This window comes from Nyctereutes procyonoides, unplaced genomic scaffold (genome assembly GCF_905146905.1).
Source record: "Nyctereutes procyonoides isolate TBG_1078 unplaced genomic scaffold, NYPRO_anot_genome, whole genome shotgun sequence".
Classification (NCBI taxonomy): domain Eukaryota; kingdom Metazoa; phylum Chordata; class Mammalia; order Carnivora; family Canidae; genus Nyctereutes; species Nyctereutes procyonoides.
Window position 1 is genome coordinate 10,607,935 of NW_026575034.1, and position 23,382 is coordinate 10,631,316.

The 23,382-nt window shown below is 51.2% G+C and overlaps 1 protein-coding gene across 1 annotated transcript in view; it reads right to left on the minus strand.

Moving 5' to 3' along the window:
• Positions 1 to 20,844, minus strand: part of OTOG (otogelin) — an 88,010-nt gene extending 67,166 nt beyond the window's left edge. The window contains exons 1-16 of the mRNA XM_055317608.1: positions 20,772 to 20,844; positions 20,281 to 20,341; positions 20,054 to 20,114; positions 16,437 to 16,512; positions 15,507 to 15,599; positions 15,179 to 15,333; positions 12,835 to 12,953; positions 11,124 to 11,329; positions 10,124 to 10,254; positions 9,811 to 9,917; positions 9,310 to 9,419; positions 8,787 to 8,915; positions 7,819 to 7,927; positions 7,485 to 7,531; positions 6,890 to 7,035; positions 893 to 1,025 (exon numbers count right to left, since the gene is read on the minus strand). Of these exons, the coding sequence (XP_055173583.1) occupies positions 893 to 1,025; positions 6,890 to 7,035; positions 7,485 to 7,531; positions 7,819 to 7,927; positions 8,787 to 8,915; positions 9,310 to 9,419; positions 9,811 to 9,917; positions 10,124 to 10,254; positions 11,124 to 11,329; positions 12,835 to 12,953; positions 15,179 to 15,333; positions 15,507 to 15,599; positions 16,437 to 16,512; positions 20,054 to 20,114; positions 20,281 to 20,341; positions 20,772 to 20,844 (1,756 nt within the window). The remainder of the gene's footprint in view (positions 1 to 892; positions 1,026 to 6,889; positions 7,036 to 7,484; positions 7,532 to 7,818; positions 7,928 to 8,786; positions 8,916 to 9,309; positions 9,420 to 9,810; positions 9,918 to 10,123; positions 10,255 to 11,123; positions 11,330 to 12,834; positions 12,954 to 15,178; positions 15,334 to 15,506; positions 15,600 to 16,436; positions 16,513 to 20,053; positions 20,115 to 20,280; positions 20,342 to 20,771) is intronic.
• Positions 20,845 to 23,382: the final 2,538 nt, after the last annotated feature.

Genomic DNA, 23,382 nt, shown 5'->3' on the forward strand with positions numbered 1-23,382 from the left:
GCCAATTAAAAGTTTTTCCTCCATAAGAAACTGATAATAACTTCCCTCTGTAGCAAAGAAGAATTCTGTTAACTACCCTTTTGTTTCGTTTTGTTTTGTTTTCCACAGTGGCCACCAGGAAGCTCACTTTTAGATTCAATTGTAGCAATTGCCAATTTTTTAATTGTAGTGAATTTTTCACCTTTTGTGGCTTGCGTTTATTTGGTCTCTTTACACCCCCCCCCCCTGCATCTCCACTCTTCTCGTTCTTGAACCCTTATTCTTTCCTTTTCTTTCTTTTTTTTTTTTCTTTTTTGGCTTTATAATTTTCTCTGGTGCTATTCTATTTCTTAACAGTTTTGTCATTTTTGTCAGATGTGCTTCCTACAAGCTACCACAGATCCCTTGCGGATTCAGACAAGATAGTAAGTAAATAAGAAACAAATAGCAGGGCCTGGGTGGCTCAGTTAAGCGTTTCACATTCAGCTCAGGTAATGATCTCGGGGTCCCGGGATCTAGCCCTGTGTAGGGCCCCCTGCTCAGTGGGGAGTCTGCCTCTCCCTCTCCCTCTCCCTCTCCCCTCCCCCCCCATGCTCTCTCACTCTCTTCTCTCAAATAAAATCTTTAAAGAATAATAAAATAGGGATGGAAAACAGCCCCATTCATATCCTCATGTTCGGAGAAGCCATCATAGTGCTGTAAAGCCTATTGTCATGTTGGGATGGGACAAAAACCATCTTACGAGTCCCGAGTCCACATTCCTGGGACCAAGGTACCCCTCTGGCCTGATCCACCCAGTATTAGAGAACGTGAGCTCTTGACCATGTGGCAGTGCCTTTGGCCAGGGGCAGTGCTTAGAAGAAGAGGCCTGGGCAGCCAACTCCCAGCTAGCTCTCGTCCATCAAAGCCGTACCATCCGTGTAGGGTGGGGTGACCTTGTACTGGTCAAACAGAAGGACATCCCCCGCTTGGGTCAGGGTCACCTGCCTCCGAGGGTCCTGATGCAGGATCACTGACACTGACTGGACACAGACTCCATCTTGGTTCTGGAGAAAGAGAAAGTCAGATGGGGCACAGTTAGTCTGTCTGTCCTACTGGTCCCCACAGAGTCCCCAGGAGCAGGGATTCTAGTGCAGCTTGAGGCCAGGAGCAGGCTGAGACAGAGCCCCCAAAGGACATTAGGAGTCCTCTAACCAAATGCCCTCGTCTGGGAATGGGAAGGCAGAAGCTCAGATTGGAGAAGGTTAGTGGCAGAGCTGGGATAATGCAAATAAAGAGAGAGCCAACTCTTAGGCTATTCATGACACAGAGGAGAGCTAGACCCCCTGGATGGCCCAGAGTCTAGCCTCAAAAACACTGGCCTCCCCACTCAAGTACAATATAAGACTTCAATTTCATCCCTGTATAGGTATTTATATAGCACTTTCCTGCAGAGTACTGAGCTCCACTCATAGGCAAGCAAGAAATGAACAAATACTATCTGGGCCTCAGGTTCTCATCTCTAAAATGGGTAGTCTGCATCAGGCCCATTCATACTTCCTCCCATGAGAAGGCATCAACACAACCATACAGTGATGGAGTGATATACTCATGGGGAGTACATATATGTGTGGGACACAGACATTTAAACAATCACAAAATCGGCTTTTAAATTATTATTGGGATCAATGCTGCAAAAAGGTGTAGGGTGGGGTGACTAGGAAACCATGTAGTGAAGGAACAAGACTAGTCTGCAGAGGTAGGAAAGGCCATTCTCAGGAAAGATAACGGTAATGTAAAAATCATAACAAAACTTTTAATAATGTTAGATTTATTATGATAACAGTTAATTTTAATATGAAATTACTACGTTCAGGTACTGTTCTAATCTTTTTACACTTATTTACTCACTTAATTCTCATAGCAATCGTATTTAGTAAGTCTTACTAATAACCCTATTATGCAGATCAGAAGGCTAACACCCAGGAAAATGTGACCGTTGAGCTGAGATCTGAAGGGTCCATAGAAGGTAGCTGGGAGAAGAGAGAAGGCAAGGAGGGGGACATCCAGGTATAAAGAACAGCTTGTACAAAATTCCCTGACACAGGAAGGCATTTAATGCATCCAAGCACATAAAAGAAGATCAGAGGGGCAGAGGCCACTGAGCAAAGTGGTTTAAGATAAGGTTCAAGAGGTAGGCAGGGCAGGGGCACCTGGGTGGCTCAGTGGTGGAGCGCCTGCCTTTGGCTCAGGCTGTGATCCCAGGGTTCTGGGATCAAGTCCCACATTAGGCTCCCTGCAAGGAGCCTGCTTCTCCCTCTTTCTGCCTGTATCTCTGCCTCTCTCTGTGTGTCTCATGAATGAATAAACCAAATCTTAAAAAAAAAAAAAAAAAAAAAAAGGATAGGCAGGGGCCCGCTTAGGCAGAGCTTTGTAAAATTTTTGGACTTTATTCTCAGTCCAAAGACAGCCAGAGAAAGTATAATCTGAAAGTGATATAATCAAACAACAGAATGAGGCAAGGATTAGAGCTTGAAACTTTTCAGAAAGGCTTTGTGCAACAAGCTACGACCTTTCTTCTAAGCTCCTTCCCAAGGAGACATAAAAATCCCTGAAACAGCTCAAAACCATTGTATCTGAAACATTACCTTGTTTGCCAGACCCACTCATCCTCTGTCCCCCTCTGGACCTGTCATTGGTGCAGGAAGAAAGACTGCAATGCTTTAGTCAAAGTCTTAGGCTCAGGCCTTGATGTCACTGAAAGCTGAGACCTTAAAGACCTCATTGAACTTATCCACACCTCAGTTCTCTCCTTCAGGAATAGAGAAATACCACAATAGTTGGTCTTGCCTGGTTTGATACAGGTAAGAAAACATGCCTGGAATACTTTGGAGGTTGTATTTGTCAAAGCCCAGAGAACATTACAGCATAAAGAGTGAACCCTATTGTGTACAATTTTTTTTAAATCAGGTAGGAGTTCAAAGGATCCCAGAATGGAATGCAGACTATGACAAAAGAATCTAACTGTATTACAAATATATCAAACAACCTCACTGAAAGAGGGGTGCAGGGAAAGGTGTTGACTTAAATAACTTTGAAAATAAGTGGAGTTTGTAAGACTAAAGGCAAATGGAACTGTGCATAAGTACTGCACTCTAGTTGATAAAGTTCTTTCCCATGGATATGGGTTAATAATTCCGATACTTCTATACAGGTATACTGGAATTGAACAATTAGATAAATGGATGATGGATGTGGAAGCCAGATTTCTCACTGTCAGCCTGGGCGTTTATAGATAAGCAAGGGGGGAGGCTACAATGACCCACGTGGTAATAGATTAGAGTTGGCACATCAATATGAACTTTAGCGCATAAAGATATACAGAGCTATTGATAGATTATCTATAGATACGTATATATACATTGGTTATACAAGGATATTCGTAAGTTATACATATTATTTCCTTTATCTGTAGGCTAAGAGGGTCTAAAAGAAATGATACCCCAGTAGCAATGGTGCACACCTAGTACCCCAGATCTTTCTGCCTAATACCGTTCTCCAATAAAAAGAGCCCAGAGCATCTGATAGTATTTTTTCTGAAATGGCTGACTCTAGGAATCCAACAGGAAATATACAACAAGAGCCTGGTGCATCTTATAGGACCATAAAGTAAGGCGGTATACACATAGACACACATGCACTCAGACACACACACACTGATGGGGCTATGTCAAAGAGACTCCAGAGCCAACTGTAAGACTGCCCAATGGTCAAGTTAGAAAAAGTCTGAGTAACAAAATAAAAAAGAAAGTATTGGATTCTTACCCAAAGAATAAAATAAATATCCCTGGATCCATGCTGACATAAATAAATGACTGAAAGAAAATATGTGCGGGTGAAAGAAGACAAGTCTCCTGTGCAGAAAAATTCCAAATAATGTATGTAGAATCTCTGCCTTCAAGCAGAGGGAGCATAATTTTCCGTTCGCCCAGTGTGGGCAGAGCATAGAGACTTCCTTCCAAAGAGAACAGTAGGGCAAGGGGAGAAAAGAGGGCTAACTCTACATGGAGAATGTGACAAACACTACCTCAGCCCGATGACCAAGGTCAACCTCAACAGTGATAAACCATGTTGGTATATGTACCCTTGATAAGATGTGATGAAAATAGCAATTTACCTCTTATCTTCCTCCCAAAATTCATAAAACCACTCTAACCATGAGAAAAACATCACACAAATTCCAGTAGAGGGGCATTCTACAAAATATCTGACCAGCACTCCTCAGAACTTTCAAGATCATAGTCTTAGAAACTGTAACAATGGGGTTCCTGGGTAGCTCAGCTGGTTAAGTATCTGACTCTTGATTTCAGCTCAGGTCATGATCTCTGGGTGGTGAGATCAAGCCCCAAGTGAGGCTCCGCACTGGGCATGGAGCCTGTTTACGATTCTCTCTTCTCCCTCTCTCAAAAAACCAAAACCAACAAAAAACCACATACACACTAAAGAAAGAAACTGCAACAGCCAGAAGAGCCTAGGAGACATGATGACTAAATGCAATGTGGTGTGTTGGAACGGAGAAAAAAGATATTAGGCTTAAAAAAAAAATAAGGAAATATGAGTAAAGTGCAGATTTTAGTTAATGTACCAACATTGGTTCGTTATGTGTAACAAATGTACCATACTAATGTATAATGTTAATGATAGTACAAATTAGGTGTGGGATTTATGGGAACTCTATGTACTATCTTTGCAATTTTTTCTATAAAATCTAAAACTACTATGAGAAAGGTCTACTTGAAAAATATTTCAAAGGCTGTAAACACTACCCAGATATTGGGGTGGGTGTATAAAGAGGCTGTGACAGGCTTTCCGGACTTCCAGCCTTGGGTCTGGCTCAGCTCCCCCTCCGGCTGGCTGGGGGTTATCAGGAACACCCCAAGCCTCTATAGGCCTGTCTTATCATATTTTAAGTGGAGAGAATAATAATGATTACTACATGGGGTATTTTGAGCCTTAAACTAGAGGTCCCATGCAAAAGTGATTAGTCAAAGTAAAAAGTACTATGTAAATACTTCATCATCATCATCCTTTTAACATCTTCACCCTACCCCCTTGTGTTCACCCAGGACTGAAGTCATGGCTTCATCTTTGACTCTTCCTCCTTCTCTCCCACACACCCTGCCCACTTTACCAGCCAGTTGCCAAGTCCTTCTGCATCGGCCTTAATGTTTTCTAGAACATTCCAACCTCATTGCTTTCTTTCATATGATCTAATCCTCCTGGATTGCACTTTCTCCCCATCCTCAAACATATATATCCTATTTCTATTTATCTTTTTAGGCCCACTTTAGGTCATTCAGGCCAAATGCCACCTCTGCCATGAGGCTTGGCTTTCCCTGATCCTTTCTTCTGACCTGTAGGAATATTTCTTCCTCCACAGAACTCCCCTCTGATAGCACTGCTCTTGTATCTCACCATGAAGCACCTGTCCTGAGGACATGAGTGACTCCCTCATCAGGCTGCGAGCTCCTGGTGGCTAGGATCAGGGTCTGACTCATTTGTGTAATCCTCATTGTGCCCTGCACAGAGCCAGCAGAAGACTAGCTTACTGTTCATCAGCATGGATGAAGTCACAAGGAGGAGACCTGGCTCATGGTAAAAGGAAAGTGCTATCAAGAGGCACTGTTGAGCAGTGAAGCAGGTTACCTCAGGCCAAGGCTGGCTGGCCACCATCTAGAATGTGGTAGAGAAAGGGTTGGTAAGGGACCTCCAGGGTCTCATGGCCCCAGGTATTCTAAGACTCTAGAACTTTGTAAATGGGAAGGAGTTACACTGGGTGGTGTCTGTCTGCTTGCCTTTTCTTTTGCCTCCCTCAGGATGTCATGGGAGCCCCCAGGCTTTTGAGGACAAGTGTTCTGATTCAGAGAGCAGCCAAGGGCAAATCCAGGCCATTCTCTGGCAGAGAAAGAGGAGGGGATCACTCAGGCCTCAAAAGGAAGAAAGTACAGCTGTCTCCCTTGTCCACAGCCCAGCCTGGGTCCCCAGGGCCAGGGAGGGGACCTCTATGTGATGTCTGCTCACACCTGACATCAGTGGGGGAGGACAAGGCAGGCAGGGAAGGGGGGTTGGGGGTGGCTGCCCAGACTAGGGGTGTGAACCCCTGCTCTACTGAGCAGGAAGGAGCTGAGTGTAGCCCAGACCAAGGCTTATGGGGTCAGCTCTGTATGGTCGACTCAGGGAAAATGCAGTCACGGAGAGACAGACAAACTCACAACTACCTCAGATATGTGAGTTGGCGATTTTCTCAGTTACGTTCATAAGCAGCTGACACAGCTCAGGGGTCGCCTCCTCTAGGAAGTCTTTCCAGATCACCCCTCCTCCCACCTGACCTCTTGAACAACAACAAGGAAAAGCTCCTCCACGGGGACCTACCCTGTAATGTCCACGTTGTCACGACTCGTATAACATAGTGGATTATGGGGGTACTTCTCTGCCTCACCTACCAAACTGCAAGGCCCAGGAGGGCAGAGCCAGATCTAATCCATCCCAGTCTCCGAGACCCAACATAGCTTCCGGCACAAACAGATGTTCAGTATTTGCTGAATGAATAAATGAGTGAGCAAATAAATATAGGGATGTTGAAGGTACAATCCAAGGAAGCAGATAAGATTAAATTGAATTAGACCCATTTTAGAGATTAAAAAAAAAAACAAAACACTCAGGCCCAGAAAAGGGGAAGTGCCACTCAGCTAGCAGATGTTCTAGAGACAGAACCTAGTCTCCTATCCCCTGGCTCTGCCCAGAAAGAATAGACATCAGGATGAGTGGGCTGTGGAAGCCCTGGGACCCTGCCCGAAGTCCCTCAGCCTCCCGAGGAGGCAGAGAGCAGAAGCGGCTGGCTGGAGTGGGCCTGAGGGTGCCCAGCCCTTACCAGGCCACAAGGGGCATTCTGCAGCGTCACTGTGAAGGTGCCCGAGGAGCGGCTCTTGGCCAGGATGTACTGACACGTGGCAGGGAAGGTGTACCGCCGGCCGTCAAAGGTCGTGAAATGGATGTCACCAGTCACTGAACACTCGGCTGAGGGGCAGAGAAAGGTGGCTGACATATGGGAGCTGCCCCACGGGGACTGCCTCTGCCCTGCGGGCCCCGAGCATGAGGAAGAGACAGCACCCTGTCCTCAGGAGTTCAGGCGGTGTTTGGAGCCCTGGCCCCCCCTTTCGACACTCTGGTCGCTGGGGAGAAGCAGCCCTGCCCTCACCAGCCTGTCTGAAGGGAGATACAGCCCTGCCCTCAGCATCTCCCCCTGCCAGGAGGCCAGTCTCCGTGCAAGGACCCCAAGCTCAGGAAGGTCCTTAGATCTGCCCCCACAAAAGGCCTCCCTGACAGGGGCTGGAACAATCCCTTAACCAGGCAAAGTGGCTCTGAGGAATCAAAGTGGGTCAAGCTGGGAACTGCAGGCCTGGCCCCCAGAACTTCCCTGCCCCCAAAGCTGTGAGACTGGAGGAAGGGACTAGAGTCAGACATACCTGGGCAGACAGATGTGCTGCACACCCACTTGCCTGCAGTGCATGTGCTGAAACAGAGACCGAGGAGGCAGGGCTCACTTCTCCAGGCCTAGGGGAGATGCTGGAGGACTGCAGGGTCCACAGAGCTGCTGCCCCCAGCCCTCAGTCTTCCCATCTCTAAAGTGGGTGGTAGAGACCTCCACCTCCAAGGGTTAGATCTAATGAGATCTCCTGAGACTTAAAGATGCTGAGTGAGTGCCCCCATGTTACCAGGGCTCCCAGACCCCAGATGGGCAGCCCTGTTGGAAAACCCTGGAAATCACCACTGCCCCACCCCCCAGCTGTGGACACAGACCAGGCGTTGCAGTCTTCTTTCACCACAGAGCCAGTCGGGTACAGGGTCCCATGGAACTCACAGGGACACTCAGCTGGTGCCACGCAGTCCCCATCGTCAAAGATCAGCCCTAGGGTGACAGCAAAGGCCCACTTAACTCACCTCCACTCCTGTTCACAGACCGTTTATGGCTCCCCGGGGCCATAAGATCCTTCATCCCAGCTTTCACCACTGAGCCCACTTTCAAGCCTTCTCCTGCATAAATCCTTGGCTCAGGCCAGATCTGAATCCCCTCTGGACAAATAATCTCACCTCCAGACTTTTGCTCTGAGAACTGCCCACCCCAAGCAACCTGCATACTGACCAACTTGTCTTCTCCACCTCTCAAAAGCCTGTCACTGCATCTAGAACCAGCTTAGGTACCACGTCTTCCAGGAAGCCTTCCCTGACAATCTCTCCCCTCACTGAATTCCTATGTCTCTTGTCTGAACCCCTGAGTGGGTCCTCACTGCTTTATGCCTTAGACGGGAGCCATAAATAAACATCACAGCAACCAGATTGTGACCCCTAGAGTCCATGACTGTATCTCTATATATTTTTATCTCAATCCCTGCATAGCCATGGCCTGCACACTACAGATATGCTGCAAATTTATATCCCCCTAAAAAAATGTGGATGAGTGTTTAAGCAAATTCATACATGATCAATGAAGAAATGAATGATGAATGAACGAATAAATGATTCGTCCTTGTCTACACACCTTAAAAAGCTCAGTCCCAATGACATGAAACACCCTGATGAACTTCTCAAGAGCCGCAGTGCCACCCCCACCCCCACCTCCCTGAAGCCAGTCATTCATTTATTCCCTCCCGAGTTGTGTGTTCCTTCTCCCCTCATTGTGCAGATAGGCATCCTCAGGGCCCCTGATCACGCGCCTCCGTGCCAGCCCAGGAGGACATGGCCAGGCACCCGCTCTGCCCCTGGCATACCGTCGGGGCAGTAGCAGCCGTCCACACAGGCGATCTCGCTGTCCACACAGGATGCCCGGGACTGGCAGGAGGCGGGGCAGCAGGCGATGCACTCATTGTAGGTAAAGGCCGCCTCCTTGCAGTGCACGGCTGGGGGGGAGGGTGCACGGGGAAGGGGGGAGTCGGGCCCCAGCTCTGCCAGGACAGACCCAACCCCTATTCCAGGCCTTGGGGTCGGGGGAGTGAGGGCTGTGATCTTCCTGTTCCCCTAGTCCCAGTGGGAACCCTGGGTGACCAGAAAGTAGGCGAGAGCCTGGGAGGCTCGGAGACCCACGCTTAGCCTGCTCTGTGGCCGCAGGCCAGTCCCTCCACTCTGAGCCCGTTTGCTCCTCGGTCACACGAGGATGGGGCCTCAGGCCTTACAGCGCCGACAACTATGGGCCTAAGCAGGACAGGACGTTGAGCTGAGCCCGAGGGTGCCACCCACAGCCCCAAGCCAGAGCTTGTCTGAACCCGTCCCTGCCCACCAGCACGATGCACCCACCGCACTGCCGGAGCTGGGTCCTCCAGTTCTGCAGGGGCCACCCCGCCTGGGCGCAGGCTCGGGCGTACTCCGCCAGCGCCCGGCACCAGGTGGCTTCGTCGCCCACTGACCTGTGCAGGGAAACCAAGCGTCACACCAGAGCCCACTCCGCCACCTGCCCTCCCGCACCCTCTAGACACTTCCAGGGCGCAGGGCACCCCTCCTTGTCACACAGCTAGGAAAGAGAGACTGGGAAGGTATCTGTATACAGATGGAGGCAGGACACCTGGGTTCTAGTCCCACCATTGCCATTGACTTGTGTGACCCGGAGGGCATCAGTCCCTATTTCTGGGCTTCAGATAGTAGGGAAGCCCTGTCCACCTATGCAGTTAAGAATTTCCGAGCTTTGGGAAGCATATCTGTCAGGGCCTGGGATTAGCAGCCCCCGTGGCCCACGTGCTGAGCCCCCTCCCCGCCGCCCCCGCAGCACCAGGGCAGCTCCACACCTGGCTGGCTACTCACTGGCAGAGATCACTGGTGCAGCTGGCTGTGAAGGGCAGAGGGCTGACATAGGCGTGGCAGGCATCAAAGGGGGGCCTCAGCAGTGCCTCGCACCGGTCGTACACACCCTGGGCAAAGGGCCACAAGACAGAGCTGGGGGCTGCAAAGCCACTCACAGCCCTCTGACTTCACCAGCCCCCACGCCGAACCCCAATTGGAGCTCAAGAGAGAGAAGGAGAAAGATGGGGAGAAAAGGGGTGGTGCACAGACTTTTTCTAGGAGGTGGACAGACACTAGGAGCGGTGGGGGGAGGCACTCTGCCTGAGGCCCAGACCTGCATGGTTCCCGCGCTCTGCTGCAGACACGGTGGGCGAGGCAGGGAGGAAGTTGTAGGCCTCGGAGGCTGGTTGGGGGCCTGCTCCTGCCAGCTGTGCACAAACTCAGCCACATCGTCCGTCAGCTTCCCTGGAGGGCAGAACTAGCATGACCACAGGTGGATGACCACAGGTGGATGGCGGGGAGGGGGCCGTGGAAGGCTCTAAGTAAGGGAGGGCAGGTGGACCCTGAGAGATGACAAAGGTGGGCAAGGAGGCGAAGAATCCAGCCTCCCAGCTCGCATTCAGTCTGCATTTCCCAACGGAGCCGCTCTCCTGAAAAAGCTGGTGATAATAGGCAAGAATGCTCGAGAACCTGTAGTAGCTCCCTACTGCTCCAAACCGGCGGAGGCAACACCATGCAATCCAGAGACAACTAGTATGTGAGCATGGACAAGCTCCTGCATTTCTCTGAACCTCAGTTCTCCCATGTGTGAAATAGGGCAAATAACTCTGCCGCCCCCACCATGAGATTACTGTAAAGACTATGTTAAGTGTTCAGTATGTTGTGGGTGCTCAAAGGTGTCACTTCCCTCCTTCCAGCCAGAGTCGCCATGATTTGGCCCTGCATCCTTCACTCTTACTTTACCACTCCTCCTTAGGTATCTTCAGGTCCCATGGAGCCTTTTCTCTTCCTGGCTCTCTCTGGCCTTCTGCTCCCTACCACTGACACATACTCATCTTGCAGGATCAATCCCACCCAGCAAAGTGCCCTTTAGATCCTCACACAACCATAGCAGGAGTTCTCATTATGACCATTTTACAGACAAGAAAACTGAGGTTGAGGGGTTAAGAACATGCCTGAGGCCACACACTTTGTAGGAAGGGGCCCCAGGCATCCCAAAGGGTCTTTAGTACCATGATCCCAGGGTTCCACCCAAGGTCTCTCCTACCCTCCCAGCCTGACTCATCCCCCACCTCTACCCACACCCCACAGAGGCCACTTGCCCTGCACCTCACCGTAGCTGGTCACCAGATCATCCTGGGGGTCGGCATTGTTGTTCCCACACAGCCCATGAGTCCAGCCCAGGAACTCCGGGCTCATCTTGATGTAGACAGCAGAAGCACCATCCCAGGCCAGTGTGAAGGCTGACTGATGCCGCACAAGGACGTAGCCAGCGAGCGGCTGCAGACGCACGTTCCCCATCACATGGGGCAGTTGGACCCTGCAGGGGGCAGCCCAGAGCTTCAGGCCGTTTACACCACCTACACTCATCCAGTCCCTTCACCAAAGGCCCTGCCGTGTCCCCTGCCCGCAGGACCCATCATGTACCCAGCACCTGCCTCATCCACATGCCACCGGTAGCATGGGATCTAAGGCCCCCACTTTCCCTCCCCCTGACTTTCTGGGTATCTGAAGTCCACCATTAGAGAGGGATTCTTTTGTCTTCAGAGTTTAAAACTTGCTTTTAAAATTGCAATTTCTGGGGCACCTGGGTGGCTCCGCTGAGTGGAGTGTCTGCCTTTGGCTCAGGTCATAATCCCAGGGTCCTGGGATCAAGTCCTGTATCAAGCTCCCTGCAAGAAGCCTGCTTCTCCCTCTGCCTGTGTTTCTGCCTCTCTGTGTGTCTCTCATAAATAAATCTTTTTTAAAAAATTAGAAGAAAAATAAAATTGCTATTTCCCCGGTAGGATAAATCTTAGAGTATCTGAAACTGTCAGCTCATTTCTCCTGGATGGGAGAAATGGTATAAACAGACATTTACGTGGTTTGGGTTTTTTGGTGGCAAGCAAGAAAGGGGTAGGAAGAGAAAAAAAGCTGAGGGATAAAGAAAACCAGGAGAGGAAGAAAGGATGCAGGCCCATAGCAATCCCGACCACATTCCCAGTTTTACTGGGATAGGCTCTCCTAGCCAATATGGAATCTGGCAACTTTTAATCCGCTTCAAAGTAAGGAAAGAAAAACAAAAACAGGGTCTAACCAGCCAAAACTGGAACCCGAAGATCCATATACCAGTCTTTTCTTCACAGGAAAAGCCCCTGGGCTTTCAGTGTTACCCTGAGCCCCAGAAAGTGTGGTTACCCAGTTTCCAGATCGGAAGCAGGAAATGAGACCAAGAGAAGGGTCCTTGCAGGAAGACTCCTTCCCCCAACCCAGCAGCAGCATGAAGGGACAGCAGACAGCAAGGGAGGGAAAGGACAGTGAAGACAAGACACAAGAAAGACTTCAGAAGAACCACAGTCTGGGCCATGTGGTGTGGGGGCAGAGTCCTCATTCCTCTGCTGCCAGATGTCCCAACAAGGTAAGTGACATTGAAATGACCCTTTGCAATCAGAAAAGGTGACAATGAGTTCAAGGTCTCCTCTGAGGAGGCTTGAACTGTGTATGATCCACTCAAGAAGGTTCCCTCGAAACTGTGAAAGAAAAAAAATTAAGCATGCTTTCCATGGTATAGTCTATCTCAAAAATTCTGCTGTTGGCATGAATCCCCACTGCCTGGAAACGCACAGGGCCCTCAGAGTCTCAGAAAATCTCGAGGGACTCATTGTTCCACAAACCCAGCTGATGGGAAACCCTGCTGGCCAGCCAGTATGTTCCTGCCCTGATGGTGGAAACTCTTCGGTTTGCCCCCAGAAAACAGTTTTCTTTAGGCTATAGAAGGAAGATGCTCACCATCCCTCACCACCAGTGCCAGGGGGCAGGAGAGCTCAGAGCTGGTGTCATAGTTACCTCACGCCTCCGAGGGTGACCTCCTTGGCCAGACGGATCTCCTGCTCACCCGCAAAGAAGAGGCTGACCGACCTGGAGCAGGTGTAGGGGGAGGAGCCGCACTGCGGGTCGTTGTGCACCTGATTGAGGGGGTTCAGAGGCCAGGGACACCCCATGGAGCTTCCGCTTAATGCTCATCACCTACCTTCTGCGTGCCAAGCACCCTTCCTCTGTGATGTCTCCCAGTCCCCACAACCCCGCAGGAGGACAGAGCTCTGATTATCTGCATTTCCCGGAGGAGGCAGGTGATACTCAGAGAGGTGAAGTGATGAAGGTCAACACACGCACACAGCCAGGATTCCAACCCAGGACTCCAGGCTAAATTTCAGGGCTCTTTCCAGTACATGGTGCTGTCTCCCTATTTTTGTATTTTTTTTTTTTTTTGCAACCCAGGTTATCCCATCAGATTAAAAGCCAAGATCTTCACTCACACCATCTGACACACAGAACACACACACACACACATAGACACACACACACACACACACCTCTCATATATTCACTGGGCACTCTCAGTGCACACACTAACCATGACCTGGACAGGTGCGGTCTAGGCCTTCCTTGCACACACAAGCACATGTGACCTGTGTCACTCCTGTGCCGCCTGTCACATGCACATCTCCTCTGCCCCCTCCACAGATGGAACCCATACCTCAAAGCCCTGAGACCCAAGAGAAGGAGGAGAACTGAGGCTTAGAGAAAAGCCTGAAATGTTTCTCTTCCCGGTGTAGAAACCCTTCCACTAGATTACCATTCAATGTGGCTAAGCAGGCTGGGGTCACTCCAGCTGAAAGTGGGGCTTGTGAAAGCCACCCCACACTCTAAACTTGTCAAGCTTTGGATCATGACCCACAGTAAGAAACATAAATATATACATATATAAACAAAACAAAAATTTTACAAAATAGTATTTACCCCTATTAATGTGTGATGCATCCACATTATATATTCTATTCTCTTTGGGGTTTTTTCTCTTTTCTTTCTTCCTCCCTCCCTTCCTCCCCCCTTCTTTCTTTCTTTTGGCAGGGTTGCTAGTTCTAACTCATTAAGTTTATTTCAGAATCCATGAATGTGTTGCACCCCGTTAGTCTAAGTAATTGTATCTGTCACAAAATGACAGTCATAAAAAAACTCTGATGTGTGATACGCCGAGGCAGAGAGGGCATGCCATCCAGGCATGGCCCCTAGGGCGGCCCTGGGGCAGGGCTGTGCCGGAGACAGAGGGGCATGCCTGCTGGCAGAGGAGTGACAGTGACCATGAGGATCTCCCCAAACTCCCAAGCCTCTGGCCCTAACTCTGCCCTAACCAAGGTGCTCCTCAGCAGAGCCGGCTCCCAGGCTGACTTTTCTCCGGACGGAGGTGTACCGACCAGTGCCTGAAGCAGACACCCCACACCACACATGGGGTAAGCATGGAAATCAGATCCACCTGACAGTCTCACACATGTGTTCATATACAGGACAAACGTTGTCTGAGCGCTAATCTGGGTCCTGGGAACATCGAATAAAAAGACATGGTCCCTGCCTGGAAAGCTTCTATATGGTAGAGAAGACCAACCTGGAAACAGACCTTTGTAAGAGAAATGCACTGACAATGCACCAATGCAGAACTTTGGTTACACAGAGAGGAGCCCCTGAGCCAGCTTAGGAGGTCTGCGCGTCCAAGAGGGCTTCTTAGAAGAGGTAACCCTGAATGGAGTCGTCCAGGACCTCTATCATTTCCTCAGAGGCACAGTGCTCTTTGTTATCTCAGGTCCTCAGCACCCAAATTCCCTTTACCTGGAATGTTCTCATGTCCAGCCCTCAGACCTGTGACCCTCCACTTGGCTAACTCCAATTCATTCTTCAGATCTCAACTTAAATGTCACTTCCTCCCGGAAGTCTTCCCTGATCATCCTCCTTTCCAATAAGCAAGGTTAGGTATCCATCGCATGCTTTTCTAACATTTGGCACTTCTCCTCTGAAGTGTGCTCAGTTGCACTTGATTCATTCGATTTGATGTCTGTTTCCCCCATTAGTCTGTAAGCTCCACAAGGACAGAGACTACATCTGTGTTACTGTCCACAAGGCCACCGCCAAGCCTTGTGCCAGGGAGAGAACAAGTATGTACCTAATACTTAATGATGAGTGACTAAATCGGTAACTGGCCAGGGGCAACCAGGAGTGAGTGGGTGAGAGGGAACCATGGAGCCCCCAGCTCCTCCCAGGTGTAGACTCTCTAACCGTGACCAGCAAAGCCCTGGCCAGGACGACCTCCAGAGCCTAGTGGAACCTTCGTAGAGAGGCAGGGCAGGAAAGGCCTCACCTGGACTGAGAAAGTCTGGCCCTCAGGCTCATGCTGTCCCACCAGGGTGTAGCTGCCCTTCCCAGAGAGGTAGTAGTAGAGACCGTCAAACGTCTCCACATGGTGCTGTCCCCAAGCCCGGCAGATGCTGTCCCGCTCAGGGCCGGCGTTATACACTGTGCCAGAGGAAAGAGAGCCTGTCCATGCAGCTGCAGTGGGCACCAAGCCAGCTCCTAGCAGGGCCCCTGACCTGTGCCCCCTCCCCAGCCTGGGTCTCCCAGGCCTTAGGCTCACAAGCTTTCCCTGTACCCACACCCCACCCCCGGGGTGGGATAGAGCTCAGACTCACCCATCTGGCAGCGTGGCCCGGTGGCATTGAAGCGTCTGCAGTTACAGAAGGCTGGGTACACACATTCGCCCCCGTTGAAGCAGGAGAACAAGTCTGCAGGGGAGACACAGAAGGCACCTCCCTCATGCCAGGGCACCAGACTCAGCCCTTCCAGAGCTACATGGAACTCAGATCCCCACCCACAGGTAGCCCCAACATTTCTCAGGAGCTAGCCCTAGTGGGGGCATTGGTAGGGTGCCTCAGACCCAGCTGCCTGGCTCCCTCCCTTACAGGCAGGCAGCGTGGGGGCTCAGAGTACCTGTCCTCAGTATGCCTCGAGTGCCCCCCAGGCCAATCCCACCTGGGCCTTCAGCTCCCTGCGCTGAAAGTTCGTGGCTGCCACACAAGGCAGGCAGACTGAATATAGAGCACGTAGGGTGAGTGGGGAGATTGCTCAGAGATCTTCAGGTACCTCTCTTCCTCACTGTTCCCTAAGCTCAGGGGAAGAGGCTTAAGCACGACCCAGGGAAGGGGCAGATGCCTCATGTTTGGAATACGGGAGACAGAAAGGCCACAGAGCATGAGAAGACAAAGTGAAGCGGAGTATGGTGAGGGAAGGAGCCATGGCACAAGAGACGGGCCACGGACACAGCACAGGGTAAGGGGAGAGGCTGCGGACACAGGGTGAAGAAGAGGGGGAAACAGCCACTAAGCAAGGAAGCCCAATCACACTGGCATCAGAAAGTGTGAGAGGGAAAAGCCATGGGGCCATGGTCATAAGAACAGGACACTGGAGAGGAAGCCCTCCTCAGCCAGGCAGGAGACAGGAAAGCAGAGTTGGAGGCTGGGGCTGGGGAAGGTGGGAAGAGACCCTTTGCAGGGCAGAGAGATCACAGGAGGCCCTGAGGGAAGCCTGGCCTGCCATGGGCCACAGGGAGGGGGGCCACTTACAAGATGGTGCACATTTGGCCCGATGGAGCCGCCTTTCCCAGGAAGACATGGCCAAGGAGTCCAGGACTTCAGCCTCCTTTTAAAGACAGAAGGAAGAGAACACGGTCAGGGAAGGACTTCCTAAAGGTCGTGGCCCTCCCTGTCCATCGCCCAGAGGAGGGAGGCCCCCCATGCCTCTGTGCTCCAGCCACTCTCCCTCCCCAGGCCCACCTCTGAGAGGTCCGGGAACATTTTCAGACCTGCCCTAGAGGAGTGAAGGTTGGTTTTTAACCCTCCAGAGTGGCATCTCGGTGGCCTGAACACATTCCCTCCCCTCCGTGCTCCCATATCCCCCAGCCTCCCTGCCTCCTTCCCTCTCTAGTACACTTTCATGCCCTCACAAAACCCAACACAAAACCCCCTTGTCGGGAGAACAAATACCTCGGAAACCACACGAGGCAGACCTAAGAAACAAAGGCAGCCCCTCGCCCCAAGGCTGGGGAACATCTCATGCCATCGCCTACCCCAACCTTCCTCATGGGTCACCACCCACAGTCCTCAGAACTCGGCTCCACGCCAGGACTCTCCCTGATACCATAAATCTGAGGAGGACACAGGCAAAGTGAGCTGAGAAATCCTATCTTCCAGACCAGAAATCCCACCACGTGGACTCTCTGGATAGAAACTGTCTGAAATTGGAACTGTTCTGAACATCAGGGTGGTCAGTCAGCACGGAGCTAGCTGACTTGGATGCCAAGCTCTCGGGACCCTAGTCTGAGGTGGCTCATACCACTGGGACTGGGGTCCCAGTAAGCAACTCCCCTCTCAGAGCCTCAGCCCCCTCCTGTGTACAGCTTCCCCGTGTGAAGGGGACAAAGTCTCTGCCCTCAGGGAGCCCGTGTGCATGTTCACAGGGCCAACAAGGCACTGACACACTGTGCTTCTCTGTCTCACGTGTCCTCCTTCCTCTCTGTCATCTCCAAAGCCTCGGGCTGAATCCCCAGCCTCAGGCAAAGGACTTGGAACATGGAGAGTACCCAGAACCCTTGGTCCCTGGAGCCCAACCTCCGGGGGTCTTTGCCAGTCTCTCCACTCAACCCTGGGCAGTCACCGCCCCCCTTTGCACTGTCCTACTGACCCATGGGAAGTCATCGGCCCCTCCTGGGCCAGGTTTCAGTGTTCTTGTCCCCCTTTGGCCCCTGGTTCCTGGGTCCTCCCCGGCTCTCCTTACCCTGCACATCCAGCCTGAGCCCAGGAGTCGGGCTTCCCACCCTGGTGGTAATCGATCTCACGGGGCCTCAGAGACCATGGGAAAAACGATCACCTCACATCCCGTAGGCCCCAAAGAGCTCTTAATGAAACCTTTTTGTGTCTTTGTGTCTCTCCACTCCTCACCCCCACCTCAGATGTGGCTTCTGAGATCAGTGTTAATGAGGGCAAGATAGGGTTGCAGAGCCAAGGCCGTTTTCTGGAGAAATCTTTAAATCCTGCTCAAATGATTTGTCTTCAGTATAGATCAGAAGTTCTTAGACATTTTGATGCCAAGAACCTCTCTGACAATCTAGTGAAGCCTATTGATCCATTCTAAGAATAATGTTGGTAAACAATAAAACACAGGATGACAAAAGACATTGATTATATTGCAATATAGTCATGAAAATGTTTTGTTTTATAAAAATGTGTGGCTTCGTAATATTTCGACTACATTAAATAGCAAGATCTAGCAGCAAGTCTTATCACTGCCAGAGTTTTGAAGCAGTGAGTATAAATGAGATCTGGAAATGACAAGTGTAAGATGCTATCACCGTGTCTGTGATTTCTACTGGTGACAGTCACAGACACTGCTACTGCTGTATTGTGGTCTGTAGCTTATAGTCATTATTAAAGGGAATGCTAACTTTCAGTTAAATTGAGGTAAATAACATTGCTTTTACCCTCCCAACCTGGCCTATACCATGGATTCTCTGGACAACGGCTGTGCTTTATAGGAATGTGGCAGCTCTGAAATGAAGGGCAATTGGCTGCTGGTCTGGGACACCCACCCTCACCGCTGAGGTTATTCAAGGCAGAAGCCCTCGAAGGATCCCCAGGTTCACTTTCTAGCTAATGACCTAATTTCCCCACACCCACTCCAGTGGCTTTAAAGGAAGGCCACTCCAACCCCTTATTTGCTCTGGAGTAATGTGAGAAACCCACTGGGGTTGTCTGGTCCAGATGCTTCCCGAAGGTAAAGGGAGAGAGGCCTACTCTAAAATCCAGCGAGGAAGGAAGCCTGCTAGGGGAATGAGGTGCTTGGGTAAGGATTATTTTCTCCACTAGAACTCAGGGATTCCTGGAGTCCTGGGGGGCATTTATGTTGTGGGGCAGCAAGCTGGCTCCACCAGGAGTCCTTATTTCACTTGCTTCCTGGGGGCCCCAGCAGGTCACCCACCTACCTTGATTTCATCACATAGAAAAAGAATAAGATGGTGCCTAGGTGGCTCAGTCAGTTAAGCATCTGACTCTTGATTTTGGCTCAGATCATGATCTCAGGGTTGTGAGATTGAGCCCCACTTTGGGCTGTCTGCCTCTCTCTTTCCCTCTCCCTCTGCCCCTCCCTCACCTTGTCTCTCAAATTAATTAATTTTAAAAAAAGAATAACAATATTATCTTTCAATTCAAACTACATCTGAGTGTGATTCTAAAACTTGTGGCCTGGCTAAGTGGGCAAACAAAAAATAAATACCCTGGATAATCCACCCCTTACAGAATAAGCATGTTCTCTTCCTGCCTTGGGGTCTTCATACCTATTTCCAAAGGGCAGGTATTTGGGAGCACATTGTTTTCTATTACAGGTGATAGTCCCCAACCCACTGGCACAAGGAGTTACCCAGGTCTGATCCCTAGGGCCAGGGTGCATGAGTTGAGGTTCTAGATGCTCTAGGGATCTAGCTGTGGGTAGGCCAGATTTATAACATGTCTATGGTTGTAGAAAAGACAAGTACAGGACAGGATTGGAAAGAGAACATGAGTCACTTGACCCAGAGACCAAAGAAATTTGGCAAAGTGAGAAAATAAACTATTACCTCTCCTGAAAGAAGGGAGAATGCCAGGAGGGTGGGAGGGCAACAGTACAGACTCAGATTAATAGTTTGCGGTTCTCCTTCCCATCCACACAATGTGAGCTCGTCCTCACAAACCCCACCGAGTGGCCCAGTTCTTGTCTTTCCCTCTCAAGGCTCACTAGCTGGAGCACTGCTCAAGGTATGGAGTGGGGCATCTTACCGGTTTCATACCTTCCCAGATCAGGCCAGTAAGAGGGAACTCCACTCCCCTAAACCCTCACCTTTGTGCTTTCACCCCAGGGCGGGGGAGAGTTCAGCTATGTCCAGATTGCATCTTAGTGCCCTCCTCCCCAAATGAAATAAAACAAAAACAAACTGAACCAACTACAGGCAGGGTCCCAAGAGATTAGGTAAGTGGGAATAGAAGTATATCATGAATCTGCATACTTTAGACATATACTAGGGACACTGTCCCCTTCCAAATAACTGCAGAGACAACCTACCTGCAACCTATAGAGCTCCCTCTCAGCCCTGGTCCCAGACAGAAATAAGCCCCTGCCCAGTGAAGCCCCCCTTCCCCAGGCCTCCTCTTACCTGGCTTCCCATCACTGTTGTAGCATCCTTTATGGCAAGGGACACCTCCTGCTGTCTGTAGCTAGATGAGAAACAAGCCTAAGGTGAGTGAGGGAATAAGAATGAGCCATGCCTCCCCACCACCCCCAAGGGCAGCCCACCCTCTGTGCTAAAACGCTGGGGTCACCCACACCAGAAATAAAGATGGGAGTCATGGGTGGGACAGCCACAAGCTTGTACCTACTCACCTGGGATCCTGGGCTGGCTCAGACTGCAGCTCTGCGTTGCCCTGGGGTGTGGGTGCTAAGCCTGGGAAGGGGGATTGCTTTCCAGTCAAGCCAGGCCTCCCTTTCTTGGGTCTCCCACCTCCTGTCCTGCATCTTCTAGGATGCATCTTCATCCCCCCATTCTCTCTCCCTACAGATTTCAATCCATTTCCCTCTCTGGTGACTTCTCCAACAAGGGTCTCCCACTCTCCCCCTACTCTGTGCCCCTGTTCCCTCCAGCTTGCCACCCTGGGTGCCTTCCATCCTGCCTAACTTGGGACCCCTTCTCCCGGCTGTCTCTGGCCTCTTTTTCCTTGGCGCCCCTCTCTCCTCTCCCCTGCCCTCCCCGCAAACCTCCTTTTCCTCCCTGTCTAGAACCTCCCCTCACCGTTCCCCTACCCCCCCCCCGGCCCCCTCCAGCCCACTGCCCTGGCACCAGAGACTGAACCCGCAGGAACCGGCCGCCGGCTCACCCCGGGGCAGCCAGACGCAGGCCAGCAGCAGGCAGAGCGCCGGCGAGGGCGCGCCCGGGCCCGGAGACCCCATAGGGGCGCGCGGAAGCTGCGAAGCCGGAGCGCACGGCCGGCCCGAGTCCCTCGCCTGCAAAGGCAGGGTCACACCGCCGCTCGGCGCCTTGGCTCGCTCTCTGGCCCCGGGCCTCCGCCCCGCCTCCCAGGCGCTTGGCTCCTCCCCGAGCTGGAGCGACTGGATGCCCAGTGGCCCGGCTCCGCCTGTGGCTGCCCCTCCCCAGAGGGGGCCCGCATTAGATCAGTGGGCTCCAAGTACCCTGGGGGAGCAAGGAGGTAGCCAGTGCACCCCGCAGCATCCCTTACTTCTCAAAGATCCCCATCTTAGAAACCTGGGTCTCTGAAGGCCCTTCCCTTGGGCACCCACGATGCTTGTGGAAGTCTGGTCTCCCACTCTCCTTTCACAGAGGCCCCGGGGCCTGCCACTCAGTGGTCAGTTGTCAGTGGCAGAACCAAAGCTCAAGCCCGCAGAATCCGGGCCTGTGCTCCCACCACTCACTACTACAGCTTCCTGGGGCTCCAAGTCCCTATTCTACCTCCAGTTTTGAGCACCTCTAGGGAACGGATCGTGACTTAGTCCTCTTTATGTCCAGCACTAGTTCAGGCCCCAGCTGAGAAAATGTTGACTGATGATGCATCACACTTCCATATTACTGCTCCCCTCGAGACCAGACTTTAACAACAACAACAGCAACAACAAATGAAAAGAACAACCAAAACAAATGAAAAAACAAAACACCGATTCAATTTTGTGAACAAGATATACTCCTTATCCAGGAGGAATGTTTTAATGCTAGAACTGTGGGATTAGGAGCCTTGGGAACCTGTGCAGCATTCTCTTAGCCAATAAGTTATTGGAACACCAACCAGATGCAAGTCTTGCAGGTGATGATGATGATGGTGGTAGTGGTGATGGCGGTGGTCCCAGGAGACCCCTAGACAGAGATATAGACTTGGGATGCATTCATTCATTCATTCATTCATCCATCCACTCAACAAATTTGTTGAGCATCTATTTCTTACCACACAGTGTTCTGGGAATATAGTGGTAAATAAAGCATACAGCCCCTCACAGAGTATTTGAAGCCATGGGCATAGATGAGAGGAAGGGGAGGGAGCTAAGGATGGAAACGTAACAAGCCCTGGTTAGAGAACAGGTGAGGGCAGAGGAAGCTTGAAAAGGAACATTCATAGGAGAGGAGAGCTCTGACTCAGTCCCCACAACCAAGAGGGGAAGCATTTAAAGAAGGAGAGAGGGTGGTGAGGGTCGTGGTCATGGAAAACAATTGAAGTGGCCCATGGACTGCATCCCCCTTGAAAGGCCATTTGCCACTCTGCCTGGATTCCAACTATGAAATAACAGCCACACGACTTAGTTAAGAGACGCAGAACATCAACAAAGGAAGTTGGAGGGGAACATATTTTGAGTGTCTTTCCTGGACCTTTGAAAATCCCACAAGTCTTCCCCTTTTATCTCTGACTTAACTAGTTAATACTAAGGTGAGGACATGGATAATACTGCAAGGTTTTTCTCCAGGAAGGATTTACATCCTAAACTAAGTGATAATTTAGTCCCAATAAAAATAAGTCTGTTGGCAAAACTTCAGATACTAGAGATAAGATGAAAAAGAGGAGGGTTTTAGGTGTCCCTGAAGTTACATTTGTAAGTGGTTCACTATTTTGGGTTGCTATCCATCTCCTTGTCCCCTGCCCCCTGACATGGTGCAAACAGGCCCCCACCCCGGGTTAAATCCAGGCACAAGCCCCCTGATCAAAGATCCCCACTCTCTCCCATACGCCCCTCTCTTGACCCCCTCTTTCCTCTCAGTCTGTCCCCGACTTGTCTTTACACTTTACATCACTGTCTTTACACTCCAGCACTAGACCTAGGAGTTGAACAAACTGGATGAATTGACTCAAATGAACCAGATGGGATCTGAGCCCTGGGTAAAGGTCAGCAGTAAATCAAGATGTCACTGCCAGGCCCTTCCATGCCTCAGTGAGTGTGTGTGTGCGTGCGTGGGTGGAGTGGGGTGGGGCTAGGCAGGTGGGGGGGAAGTCAGTTCTGGAGCGATACTGATACCCGACTGATTCAGGCCTCTGTGAGCGCCTTAGACCCGGCCCCAAGGAATCCGCAGATCAAAGATTTCCTCCTCCGGGGAGTTAGCCCGTGGAGAAGGCCATTATAGAGGGTAGGTCGGCAGAAAGAGAGATGCCCGGCGAGGGTGAAAGCCTCAGGGGCCGAGCCAATGGCCCGCTATCTGCGGATCCATGGATTATCCCTACCCACCCTTGTGAGAGTCTCAGGACCTCCTCCTGCAAAAAAGTCCCAAGTCTCCTCCCCACGTTTCCCGAGATCCTGCCCCCCAACTGCTTGTGTTTGGAGACCGTCCGAGGGGAGCGCCGGCCTCGAGTCCGGCCACCGCCGCCGCCGCCACCACACACACCCACGCACTCCAGACCCTTTGCTCGGGGTGTCGGTGGGAGGCGACAAGCTTCAGGACAGGTGTCCCGGGCGTCCCAGCAGCCCCGCCCAGGCCCCGCCCCCACCGCTCCC